At 45.5% G+C, this 21,134-nt stretch overlaps 1 protein-coding gene across 1 annotated transcript in view; it reads right to left on the bottom strand.

Annotated features, from left to right (window-relative positions):
• The window catches only part of LOC135059260 (baculoviral IAP repeat-containing protein 1-like), a 160,592-nt gene that overhangs the window by 53,950 nt on the left and 85,508 nt on the right, over positions 1–21,134 (bottom strand). Inside the window, exons 8-10 of the mRNA XM_063963893.1 lie at positions 7,017–7,098; positions 5,947–5,986; positions 3,142–5,235 (exon numbers count right to left, since the gene is read on the bottom strand). Of these exons, the coding sequence (XP_063819963.1) occupies positions 3,142–5,235; positions 5,947–5,986; positions 7,017–7,098 (2,216 nt within the window). The remainder of the gene's footprint in view (positions 1–3,141; positions 5,236–5,946; positions 5,987–7,016; positions 7,099–21,134) is intronic.

Below are 21,134 nucleotides of genomic sequence, written 5' to 3' on the forward strand. Positions count from 1 at the left end.
GGAGTCTCGAGTCTCTGGCGGCCGCGTCTTCAGTAGAAAACCCTGCATGCGCACCAAAAAAGTAGGCGCGTGCTGCGGCTGCCTGGCACAGTATCAGCACTGGGGGCCGGGGCTAATAGGCTAAAAGCCTGGCTGACTGCAGTAGTACACAGCACTGATATAGCAGGAGGGGGGAGCTTAATAAATATACACTGTGACTGGCTCTGTCATGAAATGTACATTTTTTTGCAACCAGTATCACACATTTTATATATATATATATATATATATATATATATACTGTATGTGTATATATATATATGTCTATTTATGTATGTATATATATATATATATATATATATAAATGTATATATTATTTATATAAATATATATTATACACATATAGAAATATAGATATATAAATATTTCGCCACTCAGGCAGGTCTTTTGAAGTGTTACAAGTATATTGTCAGGTGTCACATCAAACAAGCAATGTTCCGGGGCCCGTAGCCTCTCCTTTGCCCCTTTGGGCTACGGGCCTCGTAACATTGGCTTATATGATGTGACACCTGACAATATACTATTTAGTACAGAGGGCACCTGGGCCATTGCTACTATTGTTTAGGGGTGCCGGACACCAAGGACTATATATATATATATATATATATATATATATATATATATATATAGATATATATATATAGATATATATATAGATATATATATATATATAGATATATATATATAGATATATATAGATATATAGATATAGATATATATAGATGCAGCGTTCCCCGGCACTCACAGTATCACCAAGCAGCGGGCCCCGGTGCCCTCCTCCATAGAGTTTAGGTAGATATAGCGATCGAGGCGGGACTCATCGGACTTATAAAAGAAATAGCACACTGTACAGTACTACCGTTTTATTATCATTTTATTTTTATTTTTTATTTTTTTTGGGGGGGGCGAATTACTGCCTTGCCCCGGGTGACAGAAATCCTAGTTTCGGCCCTGCCTCCCCTCCAGAGAGCAGGAAATGTGGCCACGGTTTGCATTACATTGAAAGCCGGAAATGTGTTCCACTGCTAGCCAGACGTACTTTGTGTTCTATTTCAAAACCGGAAATGCATTCCACGGCTATCCAGAAATTCTATGTATTCTATTAGGACCCGTAGATGCGTTCCATGGCATTTATGGGTCACTGTTCTTATGGTTGCGTTAGACCTGCATGTTTAATTTTTATTGTGATTGTTCTAATCTTTTTTTTAAATCTTTTATTCTCATATCCTGGATATCTGAATGGGCACTGGCATTTTATACAGAGTTATATCCCCCTCTGGACTGTCACCGGAAAACAAAGTATGGTACGGAGGAATGCATTTCCGGTTTTGAAATGGGGTGCAAACCACAGCCACGTTTCCCGCTGTCTGGAGGGGCGGTAACTAGCCTTGAAGAGGTATAAAAAGAATGGCATGGCGTCTGCACTTGATAAAGGACCGCAGTATATGAAATGCACTGTATGGAAGCTAAGCCATTCTAAGGAGAGGATGAATTTGCCCAGACTGAAAGACACTGAAAGAATTCCTGATGCTGTTACATATGGTTGTAGTCAGCATGCCAGCATTTGCGATCCCGGTGATCAGGATGTAGGCGCCGGAATCCCATGACATTGTGTCATACATTTTAATTGAATTATGAGTCCCATTCACAAACACATTTGCAGTATATGAATGCTGCTTTTGGAGATAAGCACCCAATAGATCAATCAATTTGTATTACACTTGTTACTTAACCAAGGAGAGTGCCTTGGAAGATAGAACCATAGGCTGCTAATATTTCCAATTTACTGCACAACATTTAAATCCTTTTTGTTTATTTTTGATTATGCAACTGAAGCCATAGTGTATGAGGAAACATCTGTATTGAGGAGTTATCTGTGTTAATTATATAGAGCAGTGGTTTCCAAACTTTTTTGAATCACGGCGCCCTAGATTATCAGAATTTTTTTCACGGCACCCCCAGGCCAAAAATGTCTTATTTAGAAAGAAATATTACATTAAGTTTATCACGTTTATATTTCATCCTTAGAGTCAGTTGTGTGGTGAGGGACAAGATTTGCTTCTGTTTGGCAACTTATTTTATGACTGGCAGCCACCAGCACTGGTTTTGCCTATTATATTGACTATGAATAATTTGAATTGGTCCTGGACCACCAACCCAGGGCATCCCTGCAAGTGTCCCGAGGCACCCCAGGGAGCCACGGCACACAGTTTGGGAACCTCAGATATAGAGGAATCAAATAGTCCATTAATTGAAAGATATCCAAAAATATAGTAAAAATACAGGTCTAGAGATAGCTAATCCAATCATAATGCATTAATGACTTTGTGGATTTGACTAGACCAATACTTAGGGGTGAATTCAATTAATAGCAGGAAATTTAATTTTGCTATTCCATTAGAGGACAGAAAACAGGATGCAGTGATTTCTTTAGAAGTCACTCCTCTTTTTTTATGCACCCCCAGAGCAAGTCTATTTATGAAAATAAGGTTTTCAGCTCTGAAAACTGGATACCACAGGTATCGGGAGCGCAAAAATCCATTGTAATCCCCTTATTTTGAAAGGTGTATGAAGGTAATATGCTGTTCATTCCATTAGCCAACAGTATGATTACTTCAGGCTGATTTAATTGCCTGCAATACTCTGTTTTTCAAGTTCCAAGTTTTTACTTTACTATATTTTTATTTTGGATTAGAAATCTATTATATAGTGTATATTTCTTTTCCTGAAACTAAAGGTAGATTATTTCAGTGATAGGGGTGTTTCTAGAGAGGAGAAGGCCCATGAGCAGGCTCTGTCTGGGCCCCCTCCTCTCTAGCCTTCAGCGCTGTGTAAACTCTGGGCACTAGGGTCCCTAGGGGACCCTAGCGCTGTCCTAGAGTCTAGAGCGCATGCGCAGATCTCCGGGAAAATTGCATGGTGGCAATTTTCCCTGAAATTTCCTTACTGCGCATGCGCAAAATACAGGGAAAATGTGCTGCACCATTTTCCCAGTGATTTCTGCTGCGCTGCAGGACTTTGTAGGGTATTAAAAATAATGGGTGCAGGGTATGTGGCACTCACTGCACCCATTATAAATATGCCAGTGATGACATTATTTACCTGGTAGTGGCTTGACTGTTATTTGCAGACTTTGCAGTGAAGTCAGATGTGTAATCAGTTCTTGTTCCTCTCTGGTCAGCTCTGCACAGTTTATACTGAACTTCACAATGGACTCTTTGTATTGATCAAAACATGGTGAGATACTGTTTAGAAATCCTGGGCAATTCATCAGGTCCAGTTCAATGTGAATAGAGAGACTGCAGAAAGCCATAACATTAACTAGGATGTTTTCATTCTCTACAGGACGACCATGGGATTTAATTCTCAGCACAGGAATTCTATGGATATCCTGGTTGAAGCAAAATGTGGACAGATCAGCAATTTTTATATTTGCATCCTTAAACTTTGTTTTTTTTCCTAGTGTATCTGAAACAAGCTGAAAGGCATTGGAATAGTCTATGTCAACTCGGAGTACGTTCCAAACAGATGCATAACGCTCTGTGTTCCAAAAGTCAAGGCTTGATACCTGTTGACTGTGAGGTACAACTATCTCCAGGCTCTGTATTAACTGCAGTCCTTCTGGATAACTGTGCAGAAATTCAAGGAGCCAAATTTGTGGACATTGCAAACTGACTGACATGGTTTTTCCTTTGAGAAACTGCAAAATGAGGGGAGCACAGGATGTCATATATTTACTCTCATTGGCTATGTTAATAGCAAACTCCAGTAATAAACTGATCACATATCCATGACGGAAGCCTAAATCGATGGCAGTTACAATAGTCAGTGCTTGTTCTAAGTACTCTAGCTCAGGGTGGTGTTCCAGGTAAAGATTTGTTTCTCTCTGACAATCAAATGCCTCACTAGAATCCAATAAACTGAACAGGTGTGAAATGATCATCTTAGTTGTTTCAGGAGAATGCATGCATGAGTGCTTCAAGAAATAGTTGTAGCGCCCAACAACTTTTAAGAAGATATTAATTTCCTGCAGGTATGACAAACCTCTTTCTTTTTCCGCTTTTTCTCCAGATTGCAGAAGTTCATGCATCCTACTCCCAGCCAGAAACTCCTGGAATGAGGGGTGTAAGAACTTGAAAATGGGGTGGAGTCTCTGTGATGTAAACATACTCAATATGCCAAATTGGAGAGCATCATTGGTATTCACGCCCGTTTCAGCAAGGTCTCTTTGAGTGAATGTAAAGTGTGATTGGAAGATGCCCCGCAGGGCAAGTTCTCCACAGGTTATGAGCACAGATTTGATTCTCTCAGTCTCTGTGGGATGTTTTAGCATGCTGTGCATCAGATAGGACTTGCATATAGCTGTTTCCCCTGCTATATCTTCATTTGGGTCTTGCACCCAAAAAATACAGACAGAGAAGGTAAAAAGAGGGGTCTTTAAAGCAACCTGAAATGCATTGGACATACCCACATTCACCAAGAAGCGCTCAATGAATGACAAATTGTGTGACAAGAGCTGTCTAAAAATATATATTGAGCTATAGAGGGGGAAGGCCTGGATGCTCAGTATGTTCCGTGCATACTGACGCAGCTTCCAATCCTTGTCACTGCTCACTGTGACTGCCAGACTCACTCTATTCCAGGGGTTCTTCAGTAAAAGTTCTTCTATGGATCCTGGAGTGGAGTCCATCAAACCATAGTCATCCAGGAGAAACAGGACCTGATTCTTTAGTTGCTTAATGATGTCCCCCAGGGTCTCTTCAGTAAGAGATGTTGTGGTGCCCGTCAGCTGCTGGCAGATGATGTCACTCAGAGAGTGTTGGCTCTCAGTGGAGGATAGAGAGATATAAAACACAAGGCTGAACCTGCTCAGTACAGGACACCTCCCTGAGGCCCAGAGAATGGCAATCTTCCTGAGTAGAGCTGTTTTCCCACTGCCGGCTTCTCCTTCTATCATAGTGATGTCCCTCAGCTCTGACAGGATGTCTGGCAATGTGAGCTGCCGCACTATATGATTTCTGGTGTCCTTCAATGCAACAGAGATATCTGCAAACAATGAGCTGAGATCTACAGAGACATGGGAGGAGTCCGGAAAGGGTGCTAATTTCTTGAAGTTAGAATCATTGTACAGCTCCATCAGACTTTGTCGTAATTCAGTTGCTTTAACAGACCAATCTTCCTTATGGACATTCAAACCTGACAATTCAAAACAATTAGTTAACAGTGTCATCACTTAAACACAATGGGCATGATGCCTATCAAGAACTATACCAGTGTATCTCAAGAGACATTGCTCTACACTTGCGGAGAATAATGGCATGCATGCTTATTTGCATGAATCTGGCATTTGTGCTCAGTTTCAGACTGGGGCATGAAGCACCAACTGGGGGAATGCAGTGATAGGTGCCAATGCTTGGGGGTGTGGCCAACCACCACATAAGTTTGGCTAACCATTATAGAGTGCATGGTCTGGCAGAAAGTCAGATCCTAGTATCTAACAGTACTCATCAATTTCATGTGAGACATTTGTATCTATGTGAGAATAAGATGCAAAATTTAAAGAAAAAGATGATATGCTACTGTATACCTCTCACAGCAGACGTCTCGAGACATATGCCATATTGAGATTATATTTAAGGACACATCTGTGAGATACATCAGAAAGCAATAGAGTATACAACAAAGCTGAAAGGGGAAATAAAATGTTTATAGTCACCAAGTTATGGGTAGCACAGGGACTGCAGATTTCCTATCAAAGAAAAGCTGTCTAAAAAGAAGTTCTGTACCGTCAAAAACAGCAGATGGAGGGAACAAATGCATTAATAGACAGAGCATAAAAGCATAATAGTAAAATAAAACTAAGACAGTAATAATATTTGTGCAAGTTAGCACTAAACGCAGACTCACCACTGTCTAAATCATGAATAACTTTTTTTTCTTTAGCAAGCTGCAGATAAAACAAATTGGATCAATCATCTGAGAAATGAGAAAGACAGATAAGGGAATGTTGCATATCAGACACATAGGGGTCATTCTGAGTTGATCACTCGCTAGCAACTTTTTGCAGCTCTGCGATCAGATAGTCGCCACCTATGGGGGAGTGTATTTTCGCTTTGCAAGTGTGCGAACGCCTTTGCAGCCGCGTGGTACAAAAACAGTTTGTGCAGTTTCTGAGTAGCTCTGACCTTACTCAGCCGCTGCGATCACTCCAGTCTTTTTGGTCCCGGAATTGACGTCACACACCCGCCCTGCAATTGCTTGGACACGCATTTTCCCAAACACTCCCAGAAAATGGTCAGCACCCATAAACGCCTTCTTTCTGTCAATCACCCTGCGATCGACTGTGCGAATGAATTCTTCGTTAAATCCATCGCCCAGCACCAATCCTCTTTGTACCCGTATGACGCGCCTGCGCATTGCGGTGCATACGCATGCGCAGTTTTGCCGAGTTTTAACCTGATTGCAGCGCTGCAAAAAGTTGCTAGTGAGCGATCAACGCGGAATGAACCCCTAATACAACAATGTGGGTTATAGGCGTTTCTATAATGGCTGCAGTGTGTGTGGTGCACAGGGGCCCCTAGGTCTGGGTGGCCCACATCAAACACACTGCACCCATAAAGTATACTTACCCCTCCGGAGTCCCGCAGCGGCAACCCTGCGGTGTGGGCACACATCATGGCCATTTCTGAGTGATTTGCGCATGAGATGTCCATGGTAACAAGGTACGGGTGCCATGTTCCCGGAGACCTGCGCATGTGCAGTAGACTCTGGCTCTATGCCAGGGTCTACTAGCAGTCGGAGAGGAGGGGGCCCTCAACGGAGGCTGCATGCGGGTCCCCTCCTCTCTTAAAACACCCTTGATGTGGGTAAATACTAGGAGGAAATTTGCCTTAACATAAATCATTAAAGTGAGGATTTTTTTAAGTGACATTAACATAAATAGGTATACATCAATCTAATATACAGTACACATTTACCTGTAAATGCTGGTTATCTGCATCTCTTGCAGTTTCCATATCTTTTGGCTTTATTTCGCGTCTTTTTTGCAAAAATTCACATCTTAAAAATGGGCAAAAATGATAACAATGAATAAATCAAACAAAAAGTTAGCACCCTGTACTGAAACTTCATTAATTAGTTTATGTACATGTTAATGTAGCGCAGCCACCAACAGTTTTGCTAAACAGAACGGAGATAACAGCAGGAGAACCAATGAGAAAACAGTGTCTGTAATTGCAGCTTCTCACTGGCCTTTCTGCTCATACTGACCCCCAAAACAACATACATCCCCAGATTTTAACAAGAGCTGTGAGACTAAGCGTGGAACCCAGGGAAAAATGGATGTATTCATTGTGCAAGTTAGTTCAGGTGAGGACTCACTGACGGCATTAGGAGGTTGGTAGGTACATTAGATAAAATGTCACTGAGGCGCTTAACCTTAATTCCAGTAAGTTTCAAATAAAGGGATGGTGGACCATTCCTCATCTACATCTACCCAAACCCCCCACTTGCATGATCCCTCTAGGACTCCTCAGTAGATCCTTTCAGATCATGGCCTTTTGAATATATGGTGGTGAACGGTTCATCCTATAGTTAAGGTTTATACATATTAGTCCACTCTCCTTAGCTGAACTTTACAGTGAAGTTAAAGTAAAATGTAAAGGAATAAGTGAAGTGATAAAAAAAAATTAAGGCTTTCAGGGCATCCAGTGCACTGCAGCTAATGGGTAACAATTGGCTGATGTTAAGAGTCTTTACACTATTATTGAATCTAAGAAAGGCATACTAGCAGTAGGATTTTTCTTTAACCAAACAGATGAAACAGACCAAAATTTTTTATTTTGTATGCAATTCTTTTTATTCTGGATAATAATGACTTTTCTGTAGCAGAGTACATTGTGTCCCACAGGGAAACATCGGGGTGTAGAGTGGATCTTGATCCAGAGGCATCAACAGGCTAAAGCTTTAGGCTGTCACAGGATGCATTGGGGACTCCTCTATAAACCTCGCCTCCACTGGAGCTCAGTTTTGAGTTGGTGCCTGCAGCAGTAGGTCACTTAACAGGGGGGCTGCACTGGGCAGCCCTGAAAAGCTTTCTAAGAAAACTACAAGGGCCGCAGCACTGATATGTCAGTGTGACATTCTGTGCTGCGGCTCCATCATCTCCCAAGCGGTATCGCATACTCCCGCAACCTGTTCCGGGGCACTTGACGCTACGGCTTTAGGCACACGTCCCCACGCTCTCCTGGTTAGCGTGGCTACTACAGGGAGGAGGCAAGAGGGTCCCCCAGACAGGACCTTCAATTAAATCGCGTTCCTGTTACATTCTAGGGAGATTGACTGCAACGCTCGCATGGACACTGTCACCAAGCAGGGACCCACTAGACCGCCATGACATAGGAGTACAGGTCGGGTGTACTAACGCCCATTTTAATAAGACTCCGTAGTACCGACGGTGAGGACCAGCATAGGGGAGCCTGCGCTTGACCTGTAGCCCCTCCCAGTCCCAGGGCGCCATCTACTGCAGATTTCCCCACCCTGGAGCTGCCTCACACTCTTCCTCACTCCCCGACTGAGACGCTGGGCGCCATCTTCTAAGCATAGCTGCGGCTTGTCTCCAGGATTGCAAGGCAAGGTCTCCCTTGTAAAGCTGCCGGTATACAGTGCTGTGACTTTACAAACACTTGAGTATTCTACAGTACATGTCTTTATACAGACAGCGTTAGTTAAGAAAGAGTGTACCTAATATATATATATATATATATATATATATATATACTGCTCAAAATAATAAAGGGAACACTAAAATAACACATCCTAGATCTGAATTAATGAAATATTCTTATTAAATACTTTGTTCTTTACATAGTTGAATGCGCTGACAACAAAATCACACAAAAATTATCAATGGAAATCAAATTTAGTAACCCATGGAGGTCTGGATTTGGAGTCATATCCAGACCTCCATGGAAATACACACTACAGACTGATCCAACTTTGATGTAATGTCCTTAAAACAAGTCAAAATGAGGCTCAGTAGTGTGTGTGGCCTCCACGTGCCTGTATGGCCTCCCTACATTGCCTGGGCATGCTCCTGATGAGGTGGCGGATGGTCTCCTGAGGGATCTCCTCCCAGACCTGGACTAAAGCATCCGCCAACTCCTGGACAGTCTGTGGTGCAATGTGGAGTTGGTGGATGGAGCAAGACATGATGTCCCAGATGTGCTCAATTGGATTCAGGTTTGGGGAACGGACGGGCCAGTCCATAGCATCAATGCCTTTGTCTTGCAGGAACTGCTGACACACTCCAGCCACATGAGGTCTAGCATTGTCTTGCATTAGGAGGAACCCAGGGCCAACCGCACCAGCATATGGTCTCACAAGGGGTCTGAGGATCTCATCTCGGTACCTAATGGCAGTAGGGCTACCTCTGGCGAGCACATGGAGAGCTGTGCGGCCCCCAAAGAAATGCCACCCCACACCATTACTGACCCACTGCCAAACCGGCCATGCTGGAGGATGTTGCAGGCAGCAGAACGTTCTCCTTGGCGTCTCCAGACTCTGTCACGTCTGTCACATGTGCTCAGTGAGAACATGCTTTCATCTGTGAAGAGCATAGGGCGCCAGTGGCGAATTTGCCAATCTTGGTGTTCTCTGGTAAATGCCAAACGTCCTGCACGGTGTTGGGCTGTAAGCACAACCCCCACCTGTGGATGTCGGGCCCTCATACCACCCTCATGGAGTCTGTTTCTGATTGTTTGAGTAGACACATGCACATTTGTGGCTTGCTGGAGGTCATTTTGCAGGGCTCCTCCTGTTCCTCCTTGCACAAAGGCGGAGGTAGCGGTCCTGCTGCTGGGTTGTTGCCCTCCTACGGCCTCCTCCACATCTCCTGATGTACTGGCCTGTCTCCTGGTAGCGTCTCCAAGCTCTGGACACTACGCTGACAGACACAGCAAACCTTCTTGCCACAGCTCGCATTGATGTGCCATCCTGGATGAGCTGCACTACCTGAGCCACTTGTGTGTGTTGTAGACTCCGTCTCATGCTACCACTAGTGTGAAAGTACCGCCAGCTTTCAAAAATGAGCAAAACATCAGCCAGAAAGCATAGGAGCTGAGAAGTGGTCTGTGGTCACCACCTGCAGAACAACTCCTTTATTGGGGGTGTCTTGCTAATTGCCTATAATTTCCACCTGTTGTCTATTCCATTTGCACAACAGCATGTGAAATTGATTGTCAATCAGTGTTGCTTCCTAAGTGGACTGTTTGATTTCACAGAAGTGTGGTTGACTTGGAGTTACAATGTGTTGTTTACGTGTTCCCTTTATTTTTTTGAGCAGTGTATATATATATATATATATATATATATATATACACATATACACACACATACTAGTTTATTGCAGTTTTATTGTCATGATTATTATCTGCATTGCCTATGACTGTGTGTGCCTGTATCTGCTGTGTTGTTTCACTTTCAGTGTTTCCCAGATATATCTATCACTATATTCTGTACCCTAAAGGACTAGGAGGGTTAATTTCGACCTGATCCCAGCAGCAAATTTGTTAGCAGTTGGGCAAAACCATGTGCACTGCAGGTGTGGCAGATATAACATGCAGAGAGAGAGTTAGATTTGGGTGGGTTACTTTGTTTCTGTGCAAGGTAAATACTGGCTGCTTTATTTTTACACTGCAATTTAGATTTCAGTTTGAACACACCCCACCCAAATCTAACTCTCTCTGCACATGTTATATCTGCCCTCCCCCCCTGCAGTGCACATGGTTTTGCCCAACTGTTAACAAATTTGCTATTGCGATCAACTCTGAATTAGGCCCTAGGTGCGTCTTGGTCATATATATAGTGCGTCACAGTATTTACCCATTACGTGTATTCTACTGTGTACTCAGTCACATAAAACCAGATTTATTCGCAGGTGTTGTGTACTGTGCATTCAGTCACATACTAATGGATTTATTCGCAGGTAATGTACTCTGTCTGTCATTATCGTACTAAACCGCTCTGTTGTTGCATTTGTGTACAATGTCTAACAAAAAGGGCAGTAAGTTTGCGGATGCTCCTGCATCATGCAGAGTATGCAGTATTTACTAGAGGGGGAAGCTTTTTACAATGGTCTGTGTACTGTGTGTCATACATCTCCCAGTCAGTCCGCAGCTCCTGTAACCAGGGCTGCATTCACAAACCTACTAGGTACTTCGGTGGAACACCTTACACCCCCTATGGGACCACCTGTGCCAATACAGCCACAAATTGTCCCTATGGTTAATCCGCCTTGGGCAGAAAATTTTTCTAAACAGTTGCAGCAATTAAATCAATCCTTGTTCAGACGGGGGGCGTGGCCTAGCTGGAAATGGAGTAGGACGTGATCTCCTAGCTCCCCAGCCTGCATACTCCTGCAAAGTATCCTGCTGCCCTGTATGAATGCCCACTGGGCCCTATACTAATATCTGAAGGGCTCCTGACTGCTCTGGGACGTGCTGAGGACTGATTCTGTGCCCTGCTCCCTTGTTAGAGGCATTTCAGGGTGCTGTGCTCTCCTGGCCGGGACCGGCCTGCATGTGGCCGGCGCCATCTTGATTTTTCCTTTGGCTGGATCCGTGACCCCGCTTCTGCCCCCCAGCTGTCCTGCTGCCCCTCTGTTACCTGGGGGCGTGCCGCTGAGCCCCGCTGCCGTGAGCGCCTGGAGACTTGGTCCCCCTCATGTCCTGGATACTTGCTGTGCAGCCGCTGCCTGTGACCCTCTGCCGGGCGCCATATTGCGGTTGGCGGAGGTCGCAGCATCCACCTGTCCTGCACTCCTGGCTGACTGAGCCGCGGACCCTGTCCTCCCCCGGAGCGCATTCAGCGGCGCCCGCTGCCCTGGACCTGCTGTGTCCTGTCTCCCCCCGGCTGCCAGATCCGCTGCTGGGGACGCTGAGGGAGTGTGGCTGGCGGGCGCCATCTTGGGACTGGCGGTGAGCGAGGTCTTGCTCCCGCCCGGACTCCTCCTGCTGCCTGGCTGCCTGCCTTGTCTGGAGGACTACTATTCTCTCCTCCACTGCCTGGGGGGAGTAGTGCTCTGTGCCTGGACCGCTGTGGGGATTTGCTGTGCGAGGGATCCATTCTGTGCCTGGATACTTGTCCCATCGGACCCTGTTCTATAAACCTGATGGTCCTATGTATCATATGTTCCACTACTGACCAGGGTACAGCTCCTGTGCAGTTAATATTTACTCCAGGTTCTACTTTCATCGCACAGTGGATTTGCCTTATGAAGTTTATGTGCTGCGTTGGAACCCCCCCTTGTGGCTCTTCTCCATAACTACATGGACTGATAGCTGTGATTTTTCTGTCCTATACCTGCCTGATAGATTTTGCAAATTGTCTCGGGACGTATCTTGGAAGCCGGCGACGCGGATGCCCAGCACCCGCCCTCTCCTCCCCGGGGAGGCAGAAACCGACGCCCACTGTGAGCTTCATTATCTTCATGGCTGATATTAATTAATGGCATGCTAGTGCCATTCCACCGGGAGTCACCATGCTGTAGGCACTTCGCAGCGTACTGAGCAGCACTAAGCGTATGGCAGCGCCAACACATGCTAGCATTTAACTACCTGTCCTCCTTTAAGCATGGTCAGATCCGGGAGAAAGAAAAGTAATACGACACAACCTAGGGAGACCGTGTCCCAGCCGGGAATGAGAGCGTTCCTACACACCACTCCCGCTGCGCTCTCTGGAGGTCTTTCCCCACAAGCCCTTCCTCTTGTCAATCCGCCTCTCCTCCCTCCCCATTAGCGATGGAGCAACCTGCCCCACACGTCCACAGCGACACGGCTCTTCAAGACATCCTGCAATTTATGAAAACGCTGCCAACTAAACAGGACCTCCAAGACACCATGCGTAGAGAGCTGGCATCTATCAAACATGATATCTCGCAGCTTTCAGATAGAGTGTCCACACTAGAAGATCATCGTGACTCTGCAGATGCCTTTCTGGGGTCTCTAACGGATGTCATTAAAGCTCAATCTGAGGAAATCCAGTCGTTGCGGACTCGTGTGTTGGATTTGGACAACAGAGGTAGGAGGAACAATGTTTGGGTGAGGGGTATCCCAGAAGATGTCCCCCAGACAGGCCTCGTTGATGCCCTGACGAAAATATTTCACGCAGTTTTGGATGAAGACCCGCCCCCGCCATAGTCTTTGACAGGGCTCACCGCACCCTCAAACCAAGGGGGCTCCCCTCTGACCGGCCCAGAGATGTTATATGTCGATTGCACTACTACGCTTAGAAAGAGGAAATTATGAGCAAAGTGCGCCGCATAGATGACCTGGACTTTAATGGTGATCCAATCTCCATCTTCCAGGATCTCTCCTGGCATACGCTTCAACAAAGAAAGATCCTCCGCCCCCTTACAGAGGAACTGTAGCGACAACTGAAATACCGATGGGGTTTCCCTTTCAGCCTACAAGTATCTGCTTCGGGGAAGATACACACCCTATTTACTCCCTCCGATCTCCCCACTTTCTGCTCCGCTCTCAGTCTCCCACCTCTGAAGATCCCGGATTGGGACTTCATTCTCCCGGATCTACACCCGCCCCAACCTGCAGGGAATGGAGCGCCATGGCAAGTTGTAACTAACTCTCAGAAGAAAGCTTCAAAACCCCTGGAAATAAAATATAATGTGTGTATTCTGGCGCGGTTAAAAGTGTCAGCCCAATTTCACTCCTCTTGTGGTCTACCCAATCTTAAACCACACACAGTAATAGGAAATACAAGTCGTTTGAGGGGAAATCAAAGGCGATACTAAATAATTAAAACAAGGTAGAAGAAATAATTAGATATACATCACATAAAATCTCAACGGACTGGTGATATTTGAATTTCTTTGACATCCAATATAGGTAATAGTTCTTTTTTTCAATTCAAATCGATCTCCAACGCGAAATTCATAGGAGACAAAAATGGGAAAGAGGCATACAATGTGTAATATTGTTTGTCATCCGACAATATTAACAAGTCCTGTGACTTCTCCAAAGAGAAAAGAACCCTATATGGTGAATTTCTTGATAGTTGAGAAAGGGATAGTTCCTCACCACCTTTTCATTAGAAGATGAACGTACCAAAACTCACTTAGAATAGTGTGGAAACATACATATCAAGGTATCTTTAAAAGTAGAGGACAACACTACAAAATAAAGGTTTGTTCAATTTGAACGTACCACACTCACTTCCTTGGAGTGTGGGTATCCTCACGTAACGGTTTCTTTAGAATAGATATGAAGACAGCCGTTTTTTTAACTTTCTTTGTGAAAAAGTTCCTGCCGCTCACACCGATCTGTACAATAACGATGTTGCATCAGTATCTCCCTCAGCCTGTGCCCTGTAGTAGCGGAAGCCACCCAGCAACTCACAGCCCACTAGCCCAGCGCTTCCAGCCGGTCGCGCACACCCAACGCACCGCCCGCAGCCAATAAGGCTGCCCGCGTGCCAGGACTCTTCCACTACCTGAAGAAACTGTTTGTCACTGCCCTGTAATCCAGACTTCCTTGCTTTAAGCAGGAGGCTTGCACGTTCCGGCTGTGGCACGCCGGGTGCGACACGATTTGTATGGCCCCGCACTACTACTGCTCCACTTCACCGTGTCCCCCCCGGTTCTGCCAACAGACCTGGAGTTGAGTTTTGTGACTATAATAGTAATTAATTAAATGTTGCTGCCGATTCTTGCCAATGTTTGCATGGTTTTAAAATGCTTATACTAGGGATAGTGCCTATGGGGGTGACTCCCTTGCCCCAGTCCCGCACACGCCCGCTGTGCCCTATGGGGAAGCTGGTATATGTACTTACCTGCTCTCCCATTGCGGGTGTTTATTTGTTTATGATGTTCCTATTCTCTGTGTCTTACTCTTCTTCCTTTCTCTTTCTTCTGTATTGTTTTTTATTTTTTTTGGTGACCGGTCCGAGTCTCTTGCTATCCTGTGCTGTGACACGATGTGATGTCTGCCCCGGGTACTCTTAAATTTGCCTCAATTAACGCTAAAGGTCTTAACATCCCTGAAAAGAGGTCCCATTTATTTCGGACACTGCGATTAGATGGGGTGGATGTGGCCCTAATTCAGGAGACGCACTTTAAGATTTCTGCTCGCAGGCCCACGTTAATAAGTCATAGCTTTCCCCTCGCTTTCTACTCCAATAACCCCGAAAGTAAGTCTAAAGGGGTTGCTATACTTTTCTCTAAAGCTTTACAAGTTACTGATGTCTCTGTCCACAAATTAGTTCCTGGGAGATTGCTGGTGGTCCAATGCAATATATTTTCCCAGGCGTACACTCTCATAGCCATCTATGCTCCAAACCAGGGCCAACTGTCCTTCCTCCGGTCCCAAATCTCCCGACTAGATGCCCTTATGACAGGTATTGTTGTTTTGGGAGGTGACTTAAACTGGTCCATGGACCCCACCATTGACACATCCCCGCCAACCCCTAAATTCTCTGCACAAAAACATAGACAGGTTAGGAAGGTCTTTCATGAACTTCAACTAGCTGACTCCTGGAGAGTCACGCACCCCGCTGACAGAGATTTCTCATTCTTCTTACAGTTCTAGTCTACTCATGACTAGACTATTTGTTTTTGAGCCATAGACACCTCTCCTTATTAGTGGACGCCTCCATTGGCTCCATTATTTGGTCGGACCATGCCCCGGTGTTCCTATCTCTTGCTGCCCCCTCCCAATCCCCTGGCCCTTGGACCTGGCACCTTAATGAATCCCTCTTACACGATGGGTATTGCAAATCAGAACTAGACAAGGCGTTATCAGAGTACTTTGTTATTAACGATACGGGGGATCTATCCAAAATCACTGTCTGGGAGGCCCACAGATGTGTCATAAGAGGTAAATTGATCCAATTGGGCTCCTTTGTGAAGAAGAATAGACTGGCCTTAATCTCCACTTTGTTGCATAAAATCCATTCTCTAGAGGCCCGCCATAAATCTTCCCTGTCTCCCTCCGACTTGGCAGAGTTGTCCGAAGCCCGGACGCACCTCCGGACAACCCTCAATAATAAAACCCAAGCCTCTCTCCGTAAATGCAACAGAAAATACTATAGATGGGGAAATAAGCCAGGACACTTGCTAGCACAGGCAATTAGATCCCAAAGAATGGCCTCTTTTATTCCCTCCATGAAAAATGGTGCGGGCTCCGTATGCTTTAAGTCACCGGAGATAGCAGAGAGTTTTAAAAACTACTATACCACCTTATATAACCTAGGCGACCCTTCTCCGGCCCATGATCCCCTTTCTAATATGTTGAGATCCAGGGAATACTTAGCTAAGGTGGCGTTTCCCCAGTTGCCACTCTCCGCCCATGACTCCCTAGAAGCCCCCTTCACCCTAACTGAAGTAGAACAGGTCATCTCCTCCACACCCCTACGTAAAAGCCCAGGCCCGGACGGTTTTACTGCCACCTATTATAAGACATTTAAGGAGACTCTAGCCCCCAGATTGTTACAGGCCTTTAACTCCGTCTCTGCAAATACACACTTCTCACGTCAGTCTCTAGAGGCTCAGATCACTGTGATTCCTAAACAGGGGAAGGACCCCTCAGTGTGTTCCAGCTACAGGCCCATTTCTTTGCTTAACGTGGATCTCAAACTCTTTGCAAAATTGATGGCTCTGAGATTGAACGAGTTTCTCCCATCACTCATTCACAGTGACCAGGTGGGCTTTGTTCCGGGCCGAGAAGCAAAGGATAATACAACAAAGATCCTTAACCTTATACATCTGGCCTCTAGCAGCGGGACATCTTCTGTCCTGCTGTCTACAGATGCCGAAAAGGCCTTCGATAGAGTCAATTGGGACTTCATGAGGGCGGTGCTGGAGCACATTGGGTTGGGTCCACAAGCTCTCCATAGAATATTATCACTCTATACGCAGCCATCGGCTAGAGTGCGGGTTAATGGGATCCTTTCTGATAATTTCTCTATAAGCAATGGAACGAGACAGGGCTGTCCCTTGTCCCCCCTGATCTTCGTTCTATGTATCGAAGCCTTGGCCAGAGCTATTAGAGCGAATGACTGTATTAAGGGGCTTCAAGTAGGTAACATGGAATATAAACTTGCCCTGTTTGCGGATGACCTGCTGACAGTTGTCACACAACCCACCCACTCACTCCCCCACCTGATGTGTGAGCTGGACAATTTCAGCTCACTCTCAGGTTTTAAAGTCAACACGTCCAAATCCTATGCCCTCCATATCTCAATCCCTCCAACGACTTTAACTGTTTTGAAATCCACTTTCCCATTTATATGGAGAGACTCCCACATCACGTATCTAGGAGTCCAACTTTCTAGCGACTTATCGCGACTGATGTCCCTAAACTTCCTCCCTATTCTCCAGGCCATTAGAAACGACAACTGCAGATGGCAACACCACAATCTTTCATGGCTAGGCAGAATCAACGTTGCAAAAATGAACACACTACCCAAATTGCTCTATCTCCTCCAGACCTTACCGATTCGGATCCCAGACTCCTGGTTCCAGACCATAAGATCCTTAATCCAACAATTTATTTGGCGACGTAAGAGGCCTAGAATTGGTAGAACCATTCTGACTCGCCCGCCTAAAAAAGGTGGGTTTCTACTCCCAGATATTAAAACCTATTATCACGCAATCCTCCTGAACAGGGTCTTGGACTGGACCAGTCGAGAGGTGAAACAGTGGGTGGTCTTAGAGGGCCTATGTGTCCAGATGTACCCTGAAATTTTTCCTTGGCTCCGGACCTTACCCAAACTCCCGCTCCCTCACCCGACTGTCTCCCCTACGCTCTCCTTCTGGAGGGGAATAAGGCGACGACCGACCCTTTCCTCTGTATTTGGCCCCCTTACTTCCTTTTTGAGCAACCCAGCTTTCCCACCTGGGCTCTCCCTGGGTTATTACCGAAACTGGGCGCTGGAGGGACTTTTTAGAGTAGGTCAGCTAGTTCAACCATCAGGGGCCAAGCAATTCTCAGATATTAGGACAAAATGGGAGATTCCGCAGGCTGACTTCTGGAAGTTCTTGCAGGTTCGACACTTCCTATACATGGATAATATATACCGGCAAGCATCTCGTGAGCTGACCCCATTTGAAAAGATGTGTGTTGTGCCCCTGAACCCCGTACACACGGTGTCCACCCTGTATAGACTTCTAAGTACATTCGACCCCCCCTCTTTTCACCCGAAAATGGGAAAGAGACCTGAATATCTCACTCTCAGATAGGGAGTGGGACTCTATCTTCCTTAAAGCCCATAGGTGCTCTATATGCATACAGGTTAGAGAAACACAATATAAGATTCTGATGAGATGGTACAGGCATCCTACCCTCCTCCACGCTTTTTCCCCATCTGTCTCACCTGCCTGTTGGAGATGTCATACAGACCTAGGCTCTTTGTTGCACATCTGGTGGACCTGTCCCCTTATTAAATCTTTTTGGGGGGATGTAATTTCCATTTCTGGTATTATTATACATGCTCCTGTCCCCTCAGACCCGGCTTTTTGGCTACTGAACCACTCCACTACTCCTCTCTCTACCTATAGCTCATCACTGTTAAGACATCTTGGCAATGCCGCCCAAGCAGTAATACCCGCTCTGTGGAGGTCCACCAGGCCTCCTACATGTTGTACCTGGTTCTCCAGACTGGACTACTACATGAATATGGAAGATATATTACTGACCGCCGGGGATAGATGGTCTGAGTTTATTGCTACGTGGTTGCCTTGGATAGAGTATAAGACAGGGCTGGCCAAACCGGTCCTCGAGATCTACCAACAGTTCATGTTTTCCAGGTCTCCTGGAGATCTGTAGAATTGTCAGGTAGGAATAAATGCAGCACATCTTAATTAGTAATGATTACACCTGTGCACTAGCTAGGTGGTCTGGAAAATGTGAACTGTTGGTAGATCTCGAGGACTGGTTTGGCCAGCTCTGGTATAAGACCTCCGAGTCATACAAGAACTATACCTCCTCTATGACATGAACTGAGAGTGGAACCTAGTGGCCAGATGCCCCGGGCCTGTATGTTTGAACATGTCTATTCAGTTCACATATCCTTCACTCCTTTTCTTAGCATTCTCGGTGCGATCACCTCTTTCTCTGTTATGTTTTTTTTTTTTTTTTTTTCTTGTTCTCTGTCAGTTTTCTTCTAATGTTCATTATTTCAAATTTATTTGTGCAGACTGTGGAAACATTGACCACGCAACCACACTATGTTCATATTTCTATACGCCACTATGTTTAGCCGTTTACTGTTGACATGTTCATATGGATGTATACGTTGACACAAGTCTGTACTCTTTTCAATAATAACAGATTATACAACAACAAAAAAAATCCTTGTTCAGACAAAAACCTACTCCAGGTCATTCCCGTGTACCTGGGTCATCTAAGCGGGCTGCTTCTACCTCACAATCCACGAATCTCTCAGATATTTTGTCTGAAGAAGAGGGGGAGCATACTGTCCTGTCAGACACTGAATCAGGTGTTTCTGATGAGGAGTCTCCATTGCAAAGTGATGTCCTTACCCTAGTGGTTGCTATAAAGCAGATCCTACAAATCACTGATGATTCCACGTGTACCGTGGCTAAGAAAACTGATATGTTTAAACAGCAGAAGGTGGTTAAAATCCTATCACCCCATTCTGACCATTTGGTGAACATCAGGCAGGAACCCTGGTCTAATCCAGGAAAGAAATTCCCTCTGTCTAAACTGGCCTTGGCTTGTTATCCTCTCCCTTCAGAGTTATGTAACAAGTGAGAAAATTCACTGCCGGTGAATTCTCATGTCACCCGCCTAGTGGTGTCATCCACTCTGCCTGTCACCACTATCACCTCACTGAAGGAACTGAAAGATGAGCATGTGGAAGGATGCCTGAAACCTATATACTCCCTTACAGGTGCTGTACATAGACCCACTATTGCAGACTCTTGGGCTGCAAAAGGTATTGAAGTATGGGTTCAGGCATTAAAGGAAAAGCTGCCAAAGGATATATCTGAAAATGGCAGAAAATACCTGTCTCACATTACCACCACCGCTTATTACATTTAGGAGGCGTCCTCTGAAGTGGGTATGTTGGCAGCGAAGGCGTCGACTATGTCTGTCCTGGCTCGTCGTATTCTGTGTTTGAGGTCATGGCAGGTGGACCTGGACTCCAAAAAGACCTTGGAGGTAGGGGGACATTTTGTTTGGTGAAGATCTAAATAAAATTGTGTCTGAGTTAGCAGCTGCTAAGACTGCTTTTCTCCCAACTACGAATCCTTCTGCACAGAAGGCAAAAGGTACCACTTTTCGTTCCTTTCGGCCTCAAGGGAAAGCAAAAGGTCAGGCATACCCGAGACAGTCTCATGCTCCCAAAACCACAAAGCCCAAGGCTAAACAATCCTGGGCAGCCCGTCAACCTGTTTCTGTTTCAAGCCTGCCGCATGACAGGACGGGCCTCCCCCTGGGGGACCCCAGGGTGGGAGGCCAACCTCTGCAGTTCTTTCAGGGTACGCAGTCTTGCACCACGGTTATCCCTTTGGATCCGTTAAAGGCGCAAACCCTGCAAAAGGTTTTGAGTTCCCTCTTGAATACAGGAGTAGTTGTGCCGGTACCTCAGTCCCAGAGAGGCAAAGGTTACTACTCGACCCTGTTTCTAGTTCCGAAACCCAATTGGTCTTTCTGGCCTATACTCAACCTCAAATCACTGAACAAGTTTGTGAGTGTGTCCAAATTCTGTATGGAAACACTGCGCTCAATTGTACTGGCTATGGAACCCGGAGACTATATGGTATCCCTGGATATACAGTATCTATACCTGCATATATCTATTGCCATGTCGCATCAGCAGTATCTGCGGTTTGCTATTGGCAACCTCCACTATCAGTTCCAGGTTCTGCCATTTGGACTACCTACGTCCCCTCGGATCTTCACCAAGGTCATGGCCGTAATGACGGACTATCTCCGTCGCCAAGAGGGTGACAGAATCCTGCTGTATCTAGATGACTTGCTGATTCTGGCAAACTCCCATGATGTCCTCCTAAGTCATCTGCAGCTCACTGTAAGCTTCCTACAAGCCCATGGGTGGTT

The sequence above is a fragment of the Pseudophryne corroboree genome, chromosome 1 (genome assembly GCF_028390025.1).
Source record: "Pseudophryne corroboree isolate aPseCor3 chromosome 1, aPseCor3.hap2, whole genome shotgun sequence".
Taxonomy (NCBI): Eukaryota; Metazoa; Chordata; class Amphibia; order Anura; family Myobatrachidae; genus Pseudophryne; species Pseudophryne corroboree.